This window comes from Peromyscus maniculatus, chromosome 4 (assembly GCF_049852395.1).
Source record: "Peromyscus maniculatus bairdii isolate BWxNUB_F1_BW_parent chromosome 4, HU_Pman_BW_mat_3.1, whole genome shotgun sequence".
Lineage (NCBI taxonomy): Eukaryota > Metazoa > Chordata > Mammalia > Rodentia > Cricetidae > Peromyscus > Peromyscus maniculatus.
The window spans coordinates 90,463,749-90,488,272 of record NC_134855.1 but is presented as its reverse complement, the minus strand read 5'-3'; the positions used below and the strand labels follow the sequence as shown (position 1 = coordinate 90,488,272).

Sequence of the window (24,524 nt, the reverse complement as noted above, 5' to 3'; positions counted from 1 at the left end):
TCAAGTGGTGAAGGGTTGCACCTCCATGATAACTTATATGTATCTGGTGTCAAGTGCCTTAGACACTGGTAGAAGAGCAGTGATTGAGGCCACATACTTAGGACGTGTTCACAGAAACAGGACATGGTATCTTTCAGACTTTCTTAACTATGGGGACCACCCTTGGCCCTGAGAACCCAAGTTTTAATGGACTAATGGGCATTGTTTTCCTATGATCCCCCAACTCTGTTTCTGATATTACCCTTTAGTGCTGTACTCACTCCAGCTAGAAACAATGGTCATGTGGTCGTGCACTTTCGTTGGACATGTAGGGAAGCAGGTTATAATTGATAGACGTTTCCCTTAGAAGGAAAGATCTTGAGGACTGTAGCTAATTGCCAAGATTTTTGGAAGCCTCATTCTTAGGCATTCTGTCCCTCTTACAAATGTCTTAGGGAGAAGAGGTATAAGGAAAAAGTCCATGTTCCAAACAGCTCATAGCTTGTGGGACTTCAACCTGACACTCCTTTAAGATCACACTGTTCACGAAGGCCTCGTGATAGATTCTTCTCTCTAATACTTCCTGCTTCTGCCCACAGATTGCCTTCCCCAAAATGGTTGCTAGCTGCTGTCGCTTCCTTTGCTATTTCTGTCGAATTAGCCGGCAAAATCAGAAGGCCATGTTTGAGCATCTAAGTTACCTGCTGGAGAACAGCAGTGTGGGCCTAGGTAGGTGTGGCACACCTTATAACTTCCACCTTTGGGCCCAGGCAGTCCATTCTCCCTCCTGACTACTTAAGAGAAAAAGAGAAAGGATCAACATGTATGCCACGATACATGTAAGTGCAAAACAAGAGACAGCCTGTCCCCCAAAAACAAACGCATAGAAACATGTCTGTGGTCTCCACTTTCTCCATAGCTGTTGCTACCAACTCCGGTTGGTGACTGAGTCACTCTCCTCTCTCTGGGTCCAGTGGCCTGGAGTTTATGAAATGCTGCCTGGAATGGAGGATGTGCTTGCTCTCAGGACAAATTCTCTCCCAGCCCACTCAGCTAATCAGTGAGCAGAGCTCTTAAGACCAAGGCCATGGATCCAATCCTTTCTTGGCAAGCTGGCTGCAGGATTCATTCCTGGCCCACCAGCCAACCAGCAAATTCTGCCCTTCGCTGCAGAGCGGCCTGGCCAAGAGCAGCTAGGGATAAATAACATGATAATGGGAGTGGATAAACAGCAGTTCAGCACCACTGTGAGAAGAGCAACTCACGTTGTTTCTCCTGGCTCCCCATGCTGGACAGAAGCCAAAGGATGAGACATAAACAGACACATACACTTGAAATGTGAAATCTCACTTCTCTTTTGTTTATCAAATGCAACCTCAGGCGATCAACTTTTTTTTTTTTTTTAAATGTCACTTGAAGTTTTTCCTAATTGTAATCTAGGAGCCAAACAAGCCAAAAATAAGGATCAAAAAACAACATTGGTACACTAATGTAACTGTATGAACTTGTGCTGTTTGAGACTATTTTTAAACTCCAAGTGGTCGCCCCCAAATTTTTCAAGTCCTTTGGGCCCAGGCCATAAAGAAGCCCCTGAGTCTTCAAGTGATCACGAAATGCCAAGAAGTTTTTGTGTTATGAAGGTACTTGAAACTGTGTAGTCCCAACCCATTCCGTAGCGTGATTTTGTTATAATTAGTATTCTCAGTTGTAGTGAATGTGAGACAGGAGAACAGGACTCTTCTAAAGTTGGGCAGCGTGGGCCAGGTTTCAGTGTATTTGCTGCCCTCTCCTGTCCACATATAATCACTGCACCCTTAAATCCGAACTGGGTGGCCTTAATGTTCCGCTTCTTTTTGCTCCATCCTCAGCTTCCCCATCGATGAGGGGGTCCACCCCACTGGATGTGGCAGCCTCCTCTGTGATGGACAACAACGAGTTAGCGCTGGGCTTAGAAGAACCGGATCTTGAGAAGGTAACTGGGGAGACAACGTTATTTTTCTCCTAACTCTGTTGCAGCCACACAGAGGCAAAACAAGCCAACACCTAGATTTCCATTCAGATCCATTTCATAGTGATGAAAATGTGGTATAATATGAGTGGCTGGCACCTCCTGGTTAGGCCCCAAGGATCACGTATGAGCGAGGAAAATCAGCATCTTAGTCGTGAGAGTGTGGCATTTGTTTTCTTCAGAGGTGGAGGCCCCATGACACTGTTCTATATGAAATATCACTGGATCCCTGTGGTTCCTAAAGAAAAGTTCTGTGTGATCTAATTCATGAGTCCACATATGAAAGAGATCTAACAGGAGGTTGTAAAATCATCGTGCTGACCACATGCACACTGCTGCCCCCTACTGGGATCGTGAATACCAGGCCGATTTGCCCATGGTTGATAAAGTTGCAGTGCCCTGTGACTTAAAATAACCACTCTAGAAAGTTCTCCATGCTTGATACAGAGTTTTCTGTACTCAACTTCCCTAGCAGCGCTGCATTAAGAATTAAAAATTAGGATGTTCAAAGTTTATAGCAAAGAAAATGACCAGAGTGGGCCATGGTCGGACTTCGGTAAGTATTCAATTGGAAGTTTTTCCACCATGCCACTCATGGAAGGAACTATTTGCTTGACTGGATAGCTGATAAGATTAACAATCTGTGTTCTAAGTGCAAAGAAGAAAAAAGAGGTGGGCAAAGAGTGGGAAAAGTCAAAGGCCACCCACACTCTACAGTGAGTGGGTTTGAGAGCATGAGGGAGAAGAGCTGTCACTTAAAAAAGAGACAGCTGAGGGATGAGCAGAAGCTTGTCAGCTGCACTGCTGGGGAAATTTGCCAGGACTGTTTAAGGCTCAGCCAGGAAAGCCCACGTCTAGGACAGTCAGAAAGCCAAGCATGGAAGAAGCATTGAGAGCATGGTGAGGAAGGTGATGGGTGTGGTCAGAAATTGGACTCTATTAATAATAGAAGTTCATGCTCATAAGAGATCTGTCTGGCAGACCACACTCCGAGTGCTGCCCACAAGTTGACTCATGGGACCCTCAGAACAAGTCATTTTTATTATTGTTGTTGCTCAGAAGTTATGAGCAAGGAAATGGAAGTGTAAGGAGTAGGTCTTGTCCTCAGTGCCACAGGGTAAGTGGATCAGAATTTGGCTCAAGAGCTGATGCTCGTTCCAATTATATTACAGTACCTCAATGGAGAACCATGAGAAACCACAAAGGCCCCCAGCAGGGGAGCAACACAGTATGTTGTGTGGGTTAGAAGGTTGCAATAAGGAAATTGACTGGAATCGCTCTTACAAGAGCTGGGGCAAGAATAATTGCTAAGAGTGATCTTCAGTAATCCAAGCATGAGTGGGTGCTGACTTCGGTTAATATTGACACAAGCAGATGTGAGAAGTGTTTGAATCCAGAAGACCTAGGGAAGACAAATAGCAACCATTAGTCAAATATTGCTTTGGTTCACTTGCGGGCATGCCCAACCTACACCCTAAAGGTCACATGCAGCCAAGGAGGGGTGTGGATGCAGTCCAACACGACATTTCAGAAGCTTACAATATGATGAAATTTTGTTTTTTGCATGTTTGTAACTCAGTTGCATAGCTCTTGAGCATATACTTTACAAATAACAATGTCATGTTCTGGTGTAAAATTGTTAAGACACTCCTATAAGTTTGGTGGGGGGATGGCACAGAGGTGTCCTGAGGTTCCCAGATGGAAATGTCAACTGGGGAGCTGACTGCATACTTAGAGCTCAGGAGGGTTTTCTCAGCAGCAGACAGATCATGGAGAGATACTGAAGCCCTCTGGGTAGGTGAGATCCATGTAAGGATGGGCCAGAGCCCTGAAGACCACTATCCACCCAGGAAGTCACAGAAAAAGTCAGCAACTAAACAACAGGAAGAACAGCCAAAGAGGGATGAGGAGACCCTAGGAAATATATCTGTGAGGCTGAGGTGAAAATTATTTTAAAAATACATTTTCCTTTGTTCCTTCTGAATAGTATAAGAAGGCTCAAAGAACTTGGGTTGAGAAGGCAGACAAGAAGGAAGCAGTGTGTTATGATTAAGTTATCTTGACGGTGATGCCCCATCTATCTGAAGTGCCACACACACAGGTAGACGATGTCACCAGTCCTGAAGACCCTGTTGGCACAGCCAGGGCAGAGGATAGTTGGCCCGAGCTGCAGAACCATGTCCAGTCTGTTAAGATGAGATGATAATTACCCACTAATAATCTCCTGAAGTTCTGTGTTAGGTCGTTTCAGATGTATTTAACCAATAATGAAGGAGGGTCCATCATGAAGCAGGCAGACTGCATGCCTGGGCTGTGTCACTTATTTCTGACTGGGCACACTTACTTTGTGGTGTAAGGGTATACTTATCTGTAGATGTAACCAACCGTCTTATTAAATAAGAAACACAGAAACAATGTAAAAGAGAAAGCCGAGAGGTCAGAGCTCAGAGCTAAAATCTCACCCTTCCTCCTGCTGTCCCAGCTTCGCGAAAAGAGACCTACTTCCTCTCGGTTCGTATTTTTAAAGTATGTTGTTCTGCCTTCTCATTGGTTGTAAACCCAAACACATGACTGCCTCGTCACTGTCTGAATGTACAGCCCCCTAGGTCTTAAAGGCATATGTCTCCAATGCTGGCTGTATCCCTGAACACACAGAGATCTTATGGGATTAAAGGCGTGTGCCACCACCGCCACACTCTTGCTATGGCTCTAATAGCTCTGACCCTGAACACACAGATATCTATGGGATTAAAGGCGTGTGCCACCACCGCCACACTCTTGCTATGGCTCTAATAGCTCTGACCCCCAGACAACTTTATTTATTAACATACAATCAAATTAATATTTCAGTACAAATCAAAATAATATTTCAATACAATTAGATTACCACCACATTTCCCCTTTTCTATTTTAATAAAAAGAAAAAAAGCAAAAGGTTATGACTAACAAAAGAAAAACTATATACAAAAGTACAATAACTATATACAATATATACAAGTAATAAATACCTAAACAGGTATTTGACGAATCAGAGAAAATAATTCCATTATCTATCCTATTTTGATAATTCCAAGATGTATCTAATGTACTTTCTATCCTAATTAATTTTCAACTATAACTAACTAATCTTCAACCATAACTAACTAATCTTCAACTCCCTCAGAGACCCAAGAAGGGAATAATATTAGCTAACAAAAATAAAAACAGGAAGTGCATGCAAGCAACTTCCAAAAAAATTTTGTGAGTTGACAGAAACAGCCAGCTGCCTGGGCAGTCACCTGAGGTTTCTCCGCAGTGTTGGGGCATCATCTTCAGCCTATAGGCTTAGTGTATCTGACAGACTCATTTGTGAAGTAGGATGTACACAAGGTCAACAGTTCAACCTCACATTGGGTGAGAGCAGTCCACGTACCAGAAACACCTGAATTCCACTAGTGTCCTGTCATGATTCAGGATTTTAAATTCTGGAAATTGTTGACAGTTTTTTAATTCAGCTGTCCATTCTTCTTGGCTGTGTATATATGGCTTCATCTCAGCATCCCCTTCTTCTCCACATCCCTCTATTAAATGCCAGTCTACTTTTGAGAGGCATGAGCTTTCAGCTGCTGTTCCATTGTACAACAGAATCCATCGGCCCTCTGCCTGTTAAGCTGCCTTCGAAGAAAAGGGCACCGTACCTTTTCCGGATGCGAAGGCCACTTCAGGGATGGGGCCATATTGTCCTGGCCTCAGAAGATGCCTTTTGATAAAGCCATAACCACACTTGTTTTGGCAAGAATCAGTAGTCCCTTGTTTCGTGATCTGTCTGTCCATTTTGTCCTGTTGATTCGAGGATACTTTGTTGTCCAGTGGCTAACTTTTGCCAGAATGAAAGTTGACTCCATATGCAGTTTCTTCAATGCCCATATTTTCTCTAAAGTAGATTGGTACTGCCAGGAGCCGACATGTCTCAAAAAAGAAAAATTTTCTAAGTTATTAAAACATTTTAAATGCCATATTCTGTAGATCTCTGAAGGGTTTGAAGATGACCTGTCTAAAACATCTCTGCTCAATTTTTAAAACATATCCAATATGACTACAAGTTCTATGATAATGTCTAACTACTAGCTTTCATTTCTTTATATCCTAATAGTTGATAATAATAACATTCAAGGATCAGAAATTTGCATTACATTGTTAAATGGATGGAATAAATACAATTAGAAATATACATATAGCATTTTCTAACAATATCAGTTTCAAATTTGTGTACAATATAAAACAATTCAATCCAATGTAAAGTATTTAAAACTAGTAATTGTCTTTCTCTTTTCTTTCTTTTTTTTTCTTTCTTTCTTTCCTTCTTTCTTTCTTTCTTTCTTTCTTTCTTTTTTTTTTTAAACAATAACCTTAAATCTAATCTCCTTTGCTTAGCCTTTTTCCTAACCCTTGACAATAACTTGTAACCAACCCCCCTAAATACTGAAAATTATCCCAGACCCAAAACCCATTAAAAAGACCAAAAAACCACCTGCCCCACACCACCTCTTTGGGAATGTGGGCGTCGTATTCTTAAAATTGCTTCCTGCTGGGTATGGGCGAAGTTTTCTTTATCCTGAAAGAAAAATTTTAGGTTAATTGTCAAATTCTAAGAGAGGTAACTATATCCTTCACTATCCAGTCTGTGTATAATGCCAAAGTTCAGGGTTTATCTCAAGTCCTTATTCAAGTAGTCTTTGAGACTGGATCATCTCAGCTAGTCATCTCAAAATTGCTCTGAGCACCTTGTAGTTCAAAGCTGATCTGTGGATGATGTTTGTCAGCTTAATGATATTATTATTGTCCACGTGGAATTGTTGTTGTGGGGCCCCATCTTCTTTCTGGAGACTTCAGTTGATATTAGGCCTGGCCGTGATTTCCTGCAGAAAACTGATAAGAGACTCGAACACAAAAACATATATATGCAGCTAGCCTTTTTTCTAGAATTAGTTAGTACTCTATGTGACCATTCATATCTTAACAAAGTTTAAAATGTATATATATATATATATATATATATATATATTAATCTTGTAAATTTTGATATAAAATTTATACTTTGAGAAAAGTTTAAAGAATCAGAATAGAATCAAAGAGTTGAGATTAGTAATAGAATAGTCCCTTAATTAATTTTGCTTTTGTCCTGTACCATAGCAGAAGATGGCTCTTATTCTGGCATGATACAGGGAGTTTGCATTTTCCCTTTAACAACATGCTTGATTTTAAAGAAGGAGAGAGCCATTCTCCAACTCCAAAGTCAGCTTTAAATTTTAATTGAACTGGGACTGTTAGAAGACCAATAGTGTTAAATCTTTAGAGAAAAGCAGAAACAAACATTTAGGAAGACATAAAATTTTTTTTTTTAGATAATATATACCCATACACCGTTTCACTCTGTTTCTTGGGATAGATGATTTGTCCCTTTTCTTCAGTTGTCTCATTTGTCCAGTGTTCTTCAGATTCCTTAACCTTCATTCTCCTAAAAGACAAAAACAAAAACTTTTCCCCAAGACTAATTTTGGGGATGTTCCTTTTTGGCAAGTTATTATCTGATGAAATGAAAAGGCATGTTTTATTGATACAAGTTAGTTTAAATTGGATGTTCATGCTGGTTGATGAACTATCACCTCCTCTAATTAAGAGGTCTCTCTTGTTCAAATCGAACCTTTATCAATTTTGATGGTACCCACAGCTTATCTTCTCCTGTAGAAACAAAAGCAAAACCACGTCCCCAATGTAATACATACCCTGGTTTCCATTCTGAGGTCAGCACATCCTTAAAGTATATAGGCTGATTTAATTCTGTAGTTTTTTCTATTATCCAATGTCTCTCTGCAGCTGTTGTTCCTTTCTCATTGGCATTCAGAAAATTCAAAGTTAGAAGAGCATTATGCAGTCTATTTCTGGGGGTTTTTGTTACCCATTTCTGTTTATTTAGCATATCCTTTAGAGTTCTGTTTGATCTTTCTATAACTGCTTGACCTGTAGGATTATGTGGTATGCCTGTAATATGCTTTATATTGTAATAAGCAAAAAACTGTTTCATTTTAACAGAGACATATGATGGAGCATTGTCAGTTTTGATTTGTGCAGGTATACCCATGATGGCCATAACTTCTAGCAAATGAGTGATTACAGAATCAGCTTTTTCAGAACTCAAAGCAGTTGCCCATTGAAATCCTGAATAAGTATCGATAGTGTGGTGTACATATTTCAATTTTCCAAATTCTGCAAAGTGAAACACATCCATCTGCCAGATTTCATTTCTCTGAGTACTCTTTGGGTTACATCCTGCTGGTAATGGCGTCTGATTGTAGAAGGAACAAGTAGGACATTTCTTTATTATTTCTTTGGCTTGTTGCCAGGTTATGGAAAAATCCTTTTTTAAACCTTTACTATTAACGTGATGTTTTTTATGAAATTCTGAGGCCTCCAGCACATTTCCTATCAATAATTTATCAATCTCTTCATTGCCTTGTGCTAGAGGGCCTGGCAGACCAGTATGGGATCGAATGTGAGTTATATATAAAGGATGATTCCTTTTCCTGATTGTATCTTGTAATTGAATAAATAGTGAAGTTAATTCTGAAGCATCAGGGATAAATTCTGCAGTCTCAATATGTAACACCACTCTTTCAGCATACTGAGAGTCAGTTACTATGTTGAGAGGTTCTGAAAAATCCATTAATACCAACAGAATAGCATACAATTCTGATTTTTGCACTGAATTATACGGACTTTGAACCACTTTACTTAAATTTTCTGATTTGTAACCTGCCTTTCCTTCTTTGTTGGCATCTGTATAAAATGTACGAACTCCAGATATGGGTTTTTGCCGTACAATTCGAGGCAAGATCCATTCAGCTCTCTTTATAAGATCAATTCTATTGCTTTTGGGATATTTGCTGTTAATTTCTCCCAAAAAATTACTGCAAGCTCTTTGCCAAGGTTCACTTTCTGTCCATAATTTTTCAATGTCCTCCTTAGTTAATGGTACGACAATTTCTGCTGGGTCTATGCCTGCTAATTGACGAAGTCTCAATTTTCCTTTGTAAATCAAGTCAGAGATTTTTTCCACATAAGTTTTTAATTTTTTATTTGGTTTATTTGGTAAAAATATCCATTCCAATATAATATCTTCCCTCTGCATTAATATTCCAGTAGGAGAACGCCTAGAAGGTAAGATAACCAAAATGCAATCCAGCTTTGGATCAATACGATTCACGTGTCCTTCATGCACTTTCTTTTCTACCAATGCTAATTCTTTCTCAGCTTCAGGTGATAATTCTCTTGGACTATTTAAGTCCTTGTCACCTTCTAAGGTTTTGAACAAATTAGTCAGTTCATCATTTTTTACCCCAACAATAGTTCGTAGATGAGAAATATCTCCAAATAATCTTTGAAAGTCATTAAGAGTCTGTAGTCTATCTCTCCGAATTTGCACCTTTTGGGGTCTAATTTTTTGTAGCTCTATTTTATATCCTAAATAATTAATAGAATCTCCTCTTTGTATCTTTTCAGGAGCAATTTGTAATCCCCAGCGAGGCAAAATTTTCTTTACTTCTTCAAACATTATTTCTAAAGTATCTGCATTTGAGTCAGCTAGTAAAATATCGTCCATATAATGATAAATTATAGATTTAGGAAACTTTTTACGTATCACTTCCAATGGCTGTTGTACAAAATATTGGCACAGAGTTGGGCTATTCAACATTCCCTGTGGGAGGACCCTCCATTGAAATCTTTTAACCGGTTGAGAATTATTATAAGTAGGCACTGTAAAAGCAAATCTTTCTCTGTCTTTTTCTTGTAAGGGTATTGAAAAGAAACAGTCTTTTAAATCAATAACTATGAGAGGCCATCCTTTTGGTAACAGAGTAGGCAAAGGCATCCCAGATTGTAGAGAACCCATTGGCTGAATTACTTTGTTAATTGCCCTAAGGTCTGTTACCATTCTCCATTTACCAGATTTCTTTTTAATAACAAATACAGGAGAATTCCAAGGGCTGGTTGATTCTTCAATATGCTGAGCATTTAACTGTTCTTTTACCAGCTCTTCTAAAGCCTGGAGTTTCTCTGTTGTTAAAGGCCATTGCTGGACCCATACAGGCTTGTCTGTTAACCATTTTAAAGGTAGAGCTGTTGGTGTCTTTGGAAGATCATCAGTTATTGTGCCCTGTTCTTGTATAATATGGATGGCTGGTGACCACTCATTAGAACAATATCTTCTAATATTTCTCTCAGTAACATGTGCTAGTTTATGATTTGTTTCTGAGATTGGAGGGATGTTAATCTGAGTATTCCATTGTTGCAACAAGTCTCGACCCCACAGGTTCATAGTTATGTTAGCCACATATGGTTTTAATTTTCCTCTCTGTCCTTCTGGACCTATACATTCGAGCCATCTTGCACTCTGTTTCACCTGAGATAATGTCCCAATTCCTAACAGTTGAACGTTTACCTCCTGAAGAGGCCAAGTTGGATGCCAAAATTCTGGTGCAATTATGGTAACGTCCGCACCTGTGTCTACCAGACCAGACAACAAAACACCATTTATTTTTATCGTTAATTTTGGTCTTTGTTCATTAATAGAAGTTTGCCAAAAAATTTTCTTTATGTTTTCTCCTGAATTTTCTATTCTCTCTGTTTCATCATTCTGACCAGCATGATTTATTCCAATAGGCATTTGGTTATTTAATCGCTCTCCAGAGCAGGCATTTCCTCTATGGCTGCCGGAAAGGTTTGAACTGGATTTGCACTGGGGGCCTGCCTGAGGCCCCTCTGGGAGTTTCCCGAAGACTGAGGCAAAGGATTACCCTGTCTGTCCTTTGTTGATCTACATTCGTTGGTCCAGTGTTTTCCCTTACCACACCTTCTGCATACTCCAGAAGGAAGGGGCATTCTGTTGCCATTGTTCCTTGAAGAAACATTGTTTCTGGAAATGACCTGTCTACAGTCCCTTTTCAAATGTCCTTGCTTTCCACATCCAAAACATCTAACACTCCTCAAACCTTTTGAAATTACTTCTCCTACCCATGTATCATCATGCTCATCAGCTTCAACATTAATTGTTTCTCTAATCCAATCTTCCATAGGTGCAGATCTTGCCCTTAATGGCCTGATTATTCTTTTGCATGCTGCATTCGCATTCTCAAAGGCCAAAGATTCAATTATTGCCTTACCAGCTTCTGAATCCGAGACCGTTCTCTTTACTGCTGAAGCCAGTCTTTGTAAAAAATCTGTAAAAGACTCTTTTGGGCCTTGCTTCACCTTTGTAAATGACTCAGATTTTTTTCCTGGTTCCTCAACTTTGTCCCATGCATTCAAGGCTGCCGTTCGACATAAAATTAGGGTTTGGACATCATATAAACATTGTGCTTGTGCCCATAAGCTGATCCTGGCAAACTTGTACTCCTTTATCCCTCCATTGTTTTTCTATGTTTTTAGCCTCCTCCTTAAACCAAGTCAGAAATTGAAGTCTCTGGCTGGGTTCCAGAACACCTTGTGCGAGGTCCCGCCAGTCCTGTGGTACTATCCTATTATATGTTGACCAAGTGTTTAACATTTGCTTTACATATGGGGAATGCATGCCATAAGATACTATTGCCTCCTTAAACCTTTTTAAATCCAACATTTCAATTGGAGCCCAAGTATTTTGTGTAGCCATTTGATCAGGCATCTGCTGTACTGTTACAGGATAAATTAAGGGTGACTGTGTGAAAACAGGCTTTCTTTCTGCAACCTTATGATCCCGACTTGAAACAACTTCACTGTTAATTTCTTCTGTCTGAATTTTTACAGGTTTAACAAGTTCTTCTAACGCTGTTATCCTGGCACTTAAATTGACTATCTTTTTAAATATTAAAATGTGGATTATTATAGTGATGAGGTGCATAATTCCACCAATACTAATATTATATAGTTGTTCCATTGCCAGACTGCCTAAAATTTCGAACAAAAACCAATTTTCTTCCAATGTACACATAAAACCCATTTGTTTTTTAATGTGGAAAAAAATTCTCTTTTAGATAGTTTCCTTTAAAATATCTGATATATTATGACTTACCAAATCTGCGTAGAACAGTAGAAATCCGAGGGGATTTTCAAAGCAGCCACCTAGTGTCCCAGGTGTAAATCCAGAGAGAGAGAGAGAGAGAGAGAGAGAGAGAGAGAGAGAGAGAGAGAGAGGAAAGAGAGAACGCACAAGAAAGCGTAGCCGGCTAAAGCTTAAATGCAGCCACGTGTTCCCTCTTGTGCCGAGTCAAGGCTTGGGTCTGGCTTCCTTAAGCTCCGACCACGTGCGTTGGCTTTACAGGCAGGGCCTTGTTCGGCAGGGCAGGTCTGAGTTGTTTGTAGCACCGGCTTTAGGCAAGCTGCTCACAGACCTAGGCCCGGGCTAGAAGTTGCTACCCGGACTAGGACGCCAGCAGCTCGGACTAAGAAGCCGATCGCCGCCGGCCGCCATGTGCCGCCGCTGCCGCCAACGCCGCCGCCGCCGCCGCGGGCCGCCTGCCGCCCTTGCGGGAAAGCGGACCTGCCACCAAGCCAAGCAGTTTTTAATGGATTCTTGTCACGTTGGGCGCCAGATGTAGATGTAACCAACCGTCTTATTAAATAAGAAACACAGAAACAATGTAAAAGAGAAAGCCGAGAGGTCAGAGCTCAGAGCTAAAATCTCACCCTTCCTCCTGCTGTCCCAGCTTCGCGAAAAGAGACCTACTTCCTCTCGGTTCGTATTTTTAAAGTATGTTGTTCTGCCTTCTCATTGGTTGTAAACCCAAACACATGACTGCCTCGTCACTGTCTGAATGTACAGCCCCCTAGGTCTTAAAGGCATATGTCTCCAATGCTGGCTGTATCACTGAACACACAGAGATCTTATGGGATTAAAGGCGTGTGCCACCACCGCCACACTCTTGCTATGGCTCTAATAGCTCTGACCCTGAACACACAGATATCTATGGGATTAAAGGCGTGTGCCACCACCGCCACACTCTTGCTATGGCTCTAATAGCTCTGACCCCCAGACAACTTTATTTATTAACATACAATCAAATTAATATTTCAGTACAAATCAAAATAATATTTCAATACAATTAGATTACCACCACACTTATCTTCTAGGGCCTCTGGAACACATGCCCACAGATAGGGTGACTTAAATATCAGAAGTGAAATGTCTCAGTTCTCCAGTCTGGGAAGCCAAGGCCAAGGGCTGTCAGCTTTCCATTCCCCTGAGGCTCCTTTCCTGGTTTACAGATGGCTACCTCCTTGTTGTGTCCCACAGGAACTGTCTTCTGCAGAAGCATCCCTGTTGTATCTTTGCAGAGCTGTGTTTCTCCCTTTGATAAGGACACCACCCTAGAAGACCCCTTTCCACTTAGTGTCTTCTTCACAGGCCCTTCCTCCAGCATATCACAATGACATTCTGATATGCTGGAGCTTAGAGTTTCAGTGTATAAATTCAGGATGAAACAATTAGCAGAGGTCTTTGAGTTACTCATTTCATTTAGTTCTTTGGGATCTTTTGCAACATCCAGGAGATTTTTTAAGTGATAATATTTTAGGAAAGGACAAAATATAAGTAAAATTTTAATCACTTTGTCAAATCAGTAAGCATTGCTGTTGAATCTAATTAAATCCCTAATATATCACTAAGGTAAAAGCCAAAGTCGGGAAAAGGATCTTTATTTTAATTAATTTTCTTTTGTTACCATATAAAGAAATGTGTCATTTTGTGTGTGTGTTTGTGTGTGATTGTATTTGTTCTTTTTTGTCCCCCTCTTGCTCATCTCCTTCCCCCTCCCAAATAGTTACCCATCCTGCTTTCATGACATGTATATTCCATTGCCTTCTCCTCTGGTCCCCTCTTCTTCCATCTCTGCTCTCTCTCTTCCCTCACACAGGCCTCTTTATACCTGTGTGCCTTACACATGCACATATACACAACACACACACACACACACACACACACACACACACGCACACTGCTGCCGCCGCCGCCGCCGCCACCGCCACCACCACCACCACCACCACCACACACATACATCACACACTACCACCACACACACACACACATCACACACATGCACATGCCATACATCACATACACAACGCACACACCACTGCCACCACACACACATACACACATACCCCAACCCCATCACATACCACATACACATGACACACACCACACTCACACACACATTACACACACACACACACACACACACACACACACACACTGTTATGACAGTTAGCAAAATTTTCTTCTTCTCTACATATACACAAAATACCAAAGTCAAAAACAGAGTAACAATTCAATCTTAAGTAGCGGTTGGTTTGCTGGTATTTGTCCTTGATTTCTGATGAAAGTAGGTAAAATCTGAGTCTTTTGAGTTTACAGCCTGAGATTCACGATCTGTGTCTGGCAGTCTAGAAGCAAAGAGACCACTGTCAATCTAATTTTTGTCTTGCCTCTTTTTGGCCATCCCAACCTTAGCATCTTGGCCTTTGACGTTAAATGGCTGTTGTTGATTAAGCGCTTGAGTCAGGACCCCTGATTACCCAAGTGCCACTCAAAGACCATGTATCACCATGGTCAAGGGAACACGGCCAGCCTTGGTGCCACAAGGGGCTCTCTTGTGTCTCTGTAACTTTCCAAATGCTTATATGCTTACAAATAGACTATTTGGCCTAAAAATAAATAAATAATAAAAAACTTAAAAAGCAAGACCTCATGTAGGACTAAGCTACCTTCACGCTCTCTGTGTACCTTGAGTTCCTGATCCTTCTGCCTCCCACTCCAGAGTGCGGAGATTGTAGGCATGTGCCACCACACCAGCTCACACACTTGTCAATTTCTTTTTTCTGGAGTTGGAGAAACCTGGAACCTGATCATAATCTTGTTGATTACTTGCAAGAAAATGTGGACTGGAGGTTCTGGTTCCAAATCTACTAAATTAAATACCCCAAAAAGAATTTGGGGGAGGGGAGTCTGTGCTGCACTTGGACCCTTGATCCTGTTTCTAGAGCAAAAGGGCCCAAATAAGAAAAAGTGTATAGTTACGTGGCAGCGGAAGTTTAAAAATATCCAGGCTCTCTCGAGCTTCTAGGAAAAAGGAACGTCCAGTTCCTAGAAATGCAGCTCTCATGGCTCTTAAGAGGCATTTTAGCATACCTCTTGGCCTTAAATGCATGGGGATTTTCTATTTTTATTGTGATAAAATGCACAAAATTTCCTCTCCTCACCATTTTCAAGTGTACAGTTCAGAGTCACTGAAGCCTTTGATGATATTTCATGACCAGTACTACGTTCATCTCCATAGCTCCTTCCATTTCATCAGGCAAAACTCTGCCCATTTAGCAGTAACTCCCTATTCCTTCCACCCTGCAGGCCCTGGCAATTACCATTTTTCTTTCTGCCTCTGTGGTTTTGACTGCTCTTGCTATCTCATATGTGTTAAAGCCACACAGTATTTGCTTTGCATGGCTGACTTATTTCACTTAATGTATCCTCAAGGATCACCCAATATGTGGACCTAGCCTATAAGAAGTCCCTTCCTCTCTAAGGCTGATTAGAGTGTATTATCTGCATATGCCATATTTTTCTTACCCAATTATCCTTTGAGAGATACTTAGGTTGCTTCTATATTTTTAGTAGTTAGGAACAATGTTGCTCGGAATTTGGATTGTACATCTTTCAAGACCTTATTTGTAAGTTTGTGTGTAGAGCCAGGAATGAAATTTCTGGATCATATGGTAATCCTATTTTTTTTATTATTTTTTAAAAAACAACTGTCCTGTTTTCCATGGTGGCTAGTTTCCATACTTTTCACCAGGGCTTACTCAAGGGAATCCAAGTTTTCTTTATTGAAACTTTTTTTCTTTTTATTTTCTGTTTATTTGCATTTTTTAATGTAGCAGTCATCCTACTGGGTGTACATGGACATTCACTTTTGTACTGTTCTTGGCAGGTGGTAACCTACTTGGCGGGTTGTGGCCTTCAGAGCTGCCCCATGCTTCTGGCCAAAGGATACCCTGACGTTGGCTGGAACCCCATTGAAGGGGAACGTTACCTGTCCTTCCTGAGGTTCGCCGTCTTCGTGAACAGTGAGTCCCATGTGCTCCATGCTCAGCATAGAATAACTATTAATTATGGCTTTATAGACAAAAAGGGCATCATTTCACTGCTTTTTGTCAGTCAATATAAAAGATTATAAAGATGGTTGGCAACTGGCAAGAGAACTCCCAAGGCCTGGTGGTGGTGGCTCACACCTTTAATCCCAGCACTCAGGAGGCAGGTGGATCGCTGTGAGTTCGAGGCCAGCCTGGTCTACAGAGTGAGTTCCAGGACAGGCTCCAAAGCTACACAGAGAAACCCTGTCTCAGAAACAAACAAACAAACAAAAAACCACCTCCCAAGAAGGAACAGGCCAGACAAGCATCAAGAGAATCTAGTGACAGATACAGCAAGAAACTTGCTGCATGAGCTTGGACTTGCCTTCTCTCTGTACCTCTTCTCCTATCACCTCACCTGTTTTACAGAGTTAATGAGTATGCACCTCCAGGACTCTAGACTGGTCTATGAGTGGGTGAGAGGATGAATGGATGCATGAGTGGATCAAAAGTACAAAAATAAGTGAATAGCTATTAAAGGAAGCTCAATTCCCAACAGGTAAAATATTATTACTCTCAGTACAAGTCATCTTCTACTTGTAATGAATTCCCATTCTATCAAAACCCCTTCATCACACCAGGATAATGAATGAACATTATATAAGACAAGTGGACTACTTTCTTGAAAAGTAGATTGTCAACCAATATATTTTTGTGACAGCACTAATTCACTTGTATTCGCACTACAGCTACATTTCTCTGCTCTAGCAACTAGATCCACACTTCTCCACCAAAGCTTCTTCTTAGCCTTGCTCAATGATTTTCTTCTCTAAAGACCAGATTTGGTATATCCTCGAACAATCTGTTTTACTTTGTGTCCAAATAATCATATTCCGAATTAACAAAGAATTAATTAGTATATCAGGAGAGTAGAAAGATGGAGAAAGAAAGGAGAGAGAGAGGAAGGGGAATGGGGAAAGGAAAATTTTAAGAATTCAAGGTCTGAGGCTGGAGAGATGGCTCAGTGGTTAAGGGCACTAGCTGCTCTTTCGGAGAACTGGGATTCAATTCTCAACACCCACATGGCAGCTCCACTCCTGGGGTATTCAACCTCCTCTTCTGGCCTCTGTGGATACCAAGCGTGTGTGCAGTACAGAGACATACATGCAGACTAAATATCCATGCACATAAAATAAATAACTAATTGTTCTAAAATGTCAAGGACTGGAGAGAATCCTCAGCCATAAAGAGTGCATACTGTTCTTGCAGGGGACTATAGGTTCAGTACCCATCACCCACATCAGGCAGCTCATGACCACCTATAACTCTAGCTCCAGGGGATTTGACACCCTCTTGCATCCCCCAAGGGTATCCACACACATGACTGTACACGCATGTATATATGTATATTCTCAATATCTCTCTCTCCCTCCCTCCTTCCTTCTCTCTCTCTCTCTCTCTCTCTCTCTCTCTCTCTCTCTCTCTCTCTCTCTCTCTCACACACACACACACACACACACACACACACACACACGTAAAAAGAAAAGAACAATCTTTTTAAATTTATTTTTATGTACATAGATTGCATGACAGATTAACTGGATGCAAATAGGTTGAATTTTTCATCTTATCCTCCTTCATAGTCAAGATCAAGAATTTTATAAATCCTTCAGTATAACTATCAGTTTGAAAGTATCCACTGGCTATGATTCTCTGTAGATTGTTGCTGGAGAGCTTCTCTCCGGGTTCCACCAAACCCCGCAGTCCCACAATCCACGTATAAAATAATCACTCAGATGCTTATATCACTTATAAACTGTATGGCCGTGGCAGGCTTCTTGCTAACTGTTCTTTTATCTTAAATTAACCCATTTTTATAAATCTATACCTTGCCACGTGGCTAGTGGCTTCCCAGCGTCTTCACATGCTGCTTGTCCTGGCGGTGGCTGCAGTGTCTCTCCCCTCAGCCTTCCGCTTCCCAGAATTCTCCTCTCTCCTTGTCCCACCTACTTCCTGCCTGGCAACCTATTTTTTGCCTGGTCACTGGCCATCAGTGTTTTATTTATATAGAATGATATCCACAGCAGTAGATTACATGAATTCCAACACTTAACTTTTGCTGATTAGGTACAAACATAATGAACTAAACTCTGGACCAAAATGTGTGGTCTGTCCCTCTTATCTTCGTGCTGTTTGTATCTTTTTAGCAATATCTCTTTAGTACACTTTCATAATGCAACAAGTTCTAGTAAATTGGATACATTTATGAGCTTTAATATTTAGGATATCTCTAGAAGACAAGTACTGTATTTGTTTTAGGCAAAGTACGCCAGCTTCTGCTTTAAAAGAATTTATTGTCTTTCAAAGGAGAGTATATGTACACAGAGATCACTATTTTAAAAAATAAATAAATGGGGTAAGGCAAGGAGGGAGCACTCAAGAACTTTGAGAGGATAAACTTGTCCCTTTGAGATAATCAGAAAAGATGCTATACAGGAGGCCATGTTAGAGATGAACCTAAAGTGTCAGGTTTCTAGAAACAGATGCAGGAGAGGTTATCCAATCAGAGAGCGGCATGTACATGGCCTAGAGGCTAAAGCACACTGTTCTCAGTAAACAGTGATCTGTCAATCCAGAGGCTGGCTGTGTGAATGAGGCAGTAGATGAGGTTTGAAAGGTAGGTGAATGGTTGTAACACGGAGAACATAAATGCCAATCTGAAAAGTTTAGTATCAATCTTCTGGGTAGAGAACTGGGAAACCTTAACAGGAGACAGAGTGACAGATACTACTGACAAGTTCTGTGCTCAGGTTGGAATGAATTATAATGGTGAAGATGGGGATGGATGGGAGGAAATACATTTGAGATTTACTATATAGCAGATAGAGATTACAGAGAAAGAATTGCTGGTAGTGGTGGTGGTAATGGTGGTGGTGGTGGTGGTGATGATGATGATGATGATGGATGGATAGATGGACAGATGAACAGATGTGACTGTGTTAAAAGCCAAAGTACTAAACTGAAATTCTTCAGTGAGAGATTTGAAGGTAGGGAAGAAAGAAGTCAGGATAAAAGAAGAAAATGGCTTAGTGTAGATCACAGTAAATTTATTTTAGGTCAAATAATACTGATTTTACTGTGTGTAATACTTAGAGATGCCCCTAAATTTGACTATTAGGATAAGAGATCAATCAGACAACAGATAGAAATTGCATATATCTGCAGACAACTTGTAGCTGTAATATTTTAGATGGTCTCAGGGGATTGTACAAAGATAGTTATATGGAATTTTTTTTAAAGTAATAGTTTTGAATACCTAGAAGACAAAGAATGTCTCAGTCATATTTATATGGGAGACTTCAGGATGGAAAATAGAACATCCAGAGTTCAAAATAAAAAACTGGCTATGTAAATTTAAACAAGTTAATGAGACTTTCCAACCTCCGCCTTGTTAACATATAACGAAGCAAAAATGATAACACATATCTCAGAGTTATTTTAAGGTACAGATGAAATAATCAACAGAAAACTTAGTTATCATGGTGTTGCAAAATACAGTAAGGCCTACAGCTGTGTTATTTACCACTATTTATCATGTTCTCTGCAAGGACTGTAGCTTTTGAAACTGGGAGACTAATAGATTTTTTGAGACTTCAAAGCACTATGTAAATCCTTACTATCTAAAGATAGTTTAAAAGGATACTGTGGCTACTTTCATGTCATTTTTCAACAAAGAGATCCTCTGATCATTAGTGAAAGAGTAAGGTGATATAAAGAACCATGGTATAGGATATGAATGTTCATGATGTATGATGGTGAATGATGGTGGATAGTGATGGATGGTGTTGTAGATGATGAAGCTGTTCACAGTAAGTGATGGTCTTGGTGGATGATGATAGTGAATGATGGGTAGAGGAGTTCTTCGTAGATGAAAGTGAATGATGGAGGAGAAGGATTTTGGAGGATGGAGTTTAACACGAATCTTAACAGGTCTTATTAATAAAAACAAACCTGGAACCAGGTATTAGGGTGAATGCTGGAAGATCAGAGAAGCAGAACAAGCCACAGCCACCTCACCTTGCCATTTCCTCAGCTGATCCTGTTTCCTCAGACTGGAAACTTCTGAGTCCTCATCTGAATGGCTCCCAGCTGAACTGCTGCTCTAATGCCTAAAAGCTTAACCAGCTCTAGTTCCTGGTTTTCATGCTGTTTTTGAACTATTTTTTTTTTCCTATAACTGTCTATACCCATTTCTTTTCTTTCTTAAGCACCTTGGCACATTTTTAAACACACTGTAACCTGTTTGGAGGGTTCTTTCTTTTTTCCTTTCTTTCTTTCTTTTTTTTTTTTTTAAACTGGACCTGCTTTACTGAGCACCTGTAGCATTCTCTGACTGGTAAGCCAAACCTTAAACTTGACATACAGCTTTGTGCTGGCAGCTGGCTCCACCCTGGGTTGAGTCCATGAGAGCCGAGCTGAGCTTTATGCTCCACCAGCCTGGCCAAGAGCTGCATATAATTGGGAGCTGTGGTTTTTGTTGTTGTTGTTGTTGTTTTTGGTTTTTCGAGACAGAGTGTCTCTTGTGTAGCAGCACTGACTGTCCTGGAACTTGCTTTGTAGACCAGGCTGCTCTCAAACTCACAGAGATACACCTGCCTGTGCCTACTGAGTACTGCGTTTAACCGGGAGCTGCATTTAACCACCCCAGCTCTAGGAAGTTGGTGCCTGCATTGTGACAGGCATTTTTATTTACCTTGTTGTTTCTACTTAACTGCCCACTTCTCGGGTACTCGATATGCCACAGAGTCACACCTGTGTACACTGTGAGCATCTGTTCACTAGAAAGCCCAATCTGTTGTTATTTTTTTTTCTTTTTCTCATTCTTTTTTCTACCCCAGCTTTCCCAGGTCCTATGGAGAAATATGTGCCCCATGTTAGATACCAGAAAGATCCAACAAACTCTTAAAACTATCACCAACAATAAAGGACGGTTGTGAAAGGGTAAATGTAAACAATGTCATTATGTATCCAGAAGACACTACAAACTAGGATGTTAAGAGATGGTAGGATACAAAGAATGTTTGAGATTGGTTAATGAAGGTTTCATACCTAGCACTTTTGTTACCCTTTCTTACTGATTAAAAGATGTGTGTGAGCTCTCCAAATCCAGTGCCACCATACTCATTTTCCCATTGGATCTCTTGGAGTCTCTATGCCTGACAAAGAGAAGGAAGTTAATCATGACACCCCTATTGGTGAAAGTATTAAGTCCACTCCACGTAGTTAAAAGGGAGGATTATTTTGTGGGGGTAACTTACAAGTGAATGGATATTTTACAGGGTCTGGAAAAGGTATAGCGCAGTCCAGCGGTGTTCTCTGGAGAACTCTGCTGGGTCTACCTCCAGCATCCAGGGTCCAGGAACCAAGAGAGCCGGTGCATCCGGATCTCAGGTCTTCAGGGTCCTCCCTTGGCCTCGCCTTGCAGGCGTGACAATTACCGAAGCCTCAATGGGGGTTGGAACTTCCAGATCAAAGCTGGAATGGCTACCCACTACACACCCCCAAGAATTATATAGAGACTTACAAGGAACTATGACTCTATCTGTGAAAACTCAAAATGAAACAACCCAGAGAGGGGTTTTAAGGAGAGAATGAGTGTGTCACTTTGCATGTCTATGACTCAGATATTTGATATAAACAATTTACTGGAGGAAAGGTTTATTTCGGTTCATGATTTTATAGAAATCAGTCCACAGTTGCTTGGCCTCATGCCCTTGGGCAGAACATTGTGATGGCAAGAAACTGTGATAGAGGAGCTTCTTCAGCTCTGGACGAACAGAAGCAGAGAGAAGTCAAGAAGGAGGCAAGAACAAGGGAGCGCCAGGGAAGGCCTCAGTGACCTTCTTTCTTCACCTAGACCTCACCTTCTAAAGTTCTAAAACCAAGCTTCCACACATGATCACATACAGGACATTTCATGTTTAAAACTAGGATAAAAGATCTTTGACTCTGCTGCTTCCACATGAAGTGCAGCGGGCAGCAGATGTCCTCCAAGGTCCCTGTTGTGTTTGTTGACAGTGCTGAATATCTTGGCAGCAGACCCACATGTTCAGAATGTCATGTGTGTAGCTTTCATCAGTCATTTCAATAATAAAAATAGCGAATGAAGCTTGAGATCTAAGCTAAAATGGATTTTAAAACCATATCTAAAACCTATGCCTCACCAACATTCTTCCTACAAGATATTATATGTCTGGCACTCATCACACATTAACTTTCATATTAAATAGATGCTATATATTCTGTCAAAATGCACATCAATTTAAGATTAAATCCTGATCCTCAGGCTTCCACTGTGCCAGTGGAAGGATAGTCCACCCTGCAGGACTTCATTTGTCCCTTCACTTTGAGATCCACAGGTATCCTGATGCTCTTCTTTGTCCTCTTCCCTAAGTCCCAAACTTACACTGTCCCATTTTATATTTCACTAGAGGTCTAAGAAGCGCCTTAAGTGCCATAAATCTAAAGCTTGCATCAATAATTATAACACCAAACCCACTCTTTCCCCAAGAATTTCCCAGCTCCTTACCTCAATCACCCATTTTTCAGACACACAAACCAGACAGACAGCTGCATTTCCCCTCATCTACATCACCTGTCTATCACTGAGTTCTGTTGATTCCATGTCTAAAATATTTCTGAAGTCCACGTGCTTTTATTTTTCTCCTCTCTACTGGCCACATCCTATTCCAGGCCGTTTTCTTCTTCTACCCAGGCTGCTTCGTTGGCGTCGGATCCAAATTCTAGGGCTCTACTGTGCTAGATAGTTTTACGTCAACTTAACACAAGCTAAAAATCATCTGAAAGGAGGACCCAGCCCACTGTGGGTGCTGCCATCCCCGGGCTGCTGGTACTGGGTTCTAGAAGAGAGCAGGCTGAGGAACTAGTAAGCAGCTCCCCTCCATGGCCTCTGCATCAGCTCCTGCCTCCAGGTTTCTGCCCTGTTGGAGTTCCTTTCCTGACATTTCTTTAGTGATGAACAGTGATATGAAAGTGAAAGCCAATAAACCCTTTTGTCCCCAACTTAATTTTTGGTCACGTTGTTTTGTCACAGCAATAAAAACCCTAAATAAGATAGACATCTGCTCTCCTGTATCTGTCTGTAGACAGATTCATATTTATTGTCATGAGATAACAAGCATTTATTTATTATATATCTACAAGACAGCTGGCAAGTGTTCATGTCAGTCTATGGATCTGCTAGGACAGTTCTGTCCCTCTGGGCTCATTCTGGGATCCAGGCTCTACTGTCTGGTTTAATACTTGTCCATTGTTCCCAGATCAGTGGCTAGAAGATATCAGGCTCAGCAACAGTTTGAATTAATGAGAAAATCAGCTAAGACTCTCTGACTTGCTCTTGTCCTGTCACAGTAGTTTACACACAGATCCCTAACTCCTCCCTCTCAGACCAGAAGCAATGTCTTCAGTACTTGCGATGATTTGATTTATACAGGTCTCCTGGCCATATCAAAAGCAGGATTTATTGAGAAAGATGTTTGGGGTCTTGGCCCACACCCCTACCTTGTGATACTCTGTTAGCTAAACATGGTATTTCTAGATTCCCTGCTGAACCCCATGTTCTATCTTTCTCCTAGGGGATCTCTCTTTCCCCTGAGACTAATTGAAATCTGATAAAATTCACAACTCTTTTGGGCTCTTGTAAATGGAAGGTGACAATGGTCTGATAATACAGTGATAGGCAGAGTTCTCCCTGAAATCAAGTCTCTCCCTTGAGTGAAGTTTATTCATTTATTCAAGAACTCTTCTGTAGGGGAGGGTATAGCTCAGGGTAGCTATACATTATATATACATATAACATTTGCCTAACATGTACAGGCCCTGGGTTCAATTCTCAGTACTGGAAAATAAGTAAATAATAACTAATTTTGATTACTTATTGTATGTCAAACATTAGCAAAACCCTGAGCATACAGGATTGCATCATTCAGATACAGTACTATCTTTACAAAACGTGCAGTTTGGTGAGAAAAGCAGATACAAAGAAGGGTTCAGAGTGTTTGAGAAGACCGGATTTCTGGAGCTCTCATGCTTTAAGTGACTCCTGAAGAATTCCATGGAGTTAAGTCAAGAGTTTATGACAAGAGGATGGAAAGGAAGAAAGCATCCCAGGCAAACGAACTTCATAACAGAACTGTAGTTAGAACACGGAGCATACGAAAGGTAATAGGTTGAAGAGGAAATCGGTGAGGTTCTATTATTGTCCCTGAAGTCTGACATCTTTACCAGTGTAAAATGGAGTGAATCATTTCTATTTCCATCCAACTGCTCTGACATGTTGGAAAGAAAGTCACAGCATTATCAACACTGAGCTGAGAGCCTT

At 40.8% G+C, this 24,524-nt stretch overlaps 1 protein-coding gene across 1 annotated transcript in view; it reads left to right on the top strand.

Moving 5' to 3' along the window:
• The window catches only part of Ryr3 (ryanodine receptor 3), a 535,270-nt gene that overhangs the window by 368,066 nt on the left and 142,680 nt on the right, over positions 1–24,524 (top strand). Inside the window, exons 41-43 of the mRNA XM_076570297.1 lie at positions 579–708; positions 1,848–1,951; positions 15,982–16,117. Of these exons, the coding sequence (XP_076426412.1) occupies positions 579–708; positions 1,848–1,951; positions 15,982–16,117 (370 nt within the window). The remainder of the gene's footprint in view (positions 1–578; positions 709–1,847; positions 1,952–15,981; positions 16,118–24,524) is intronic.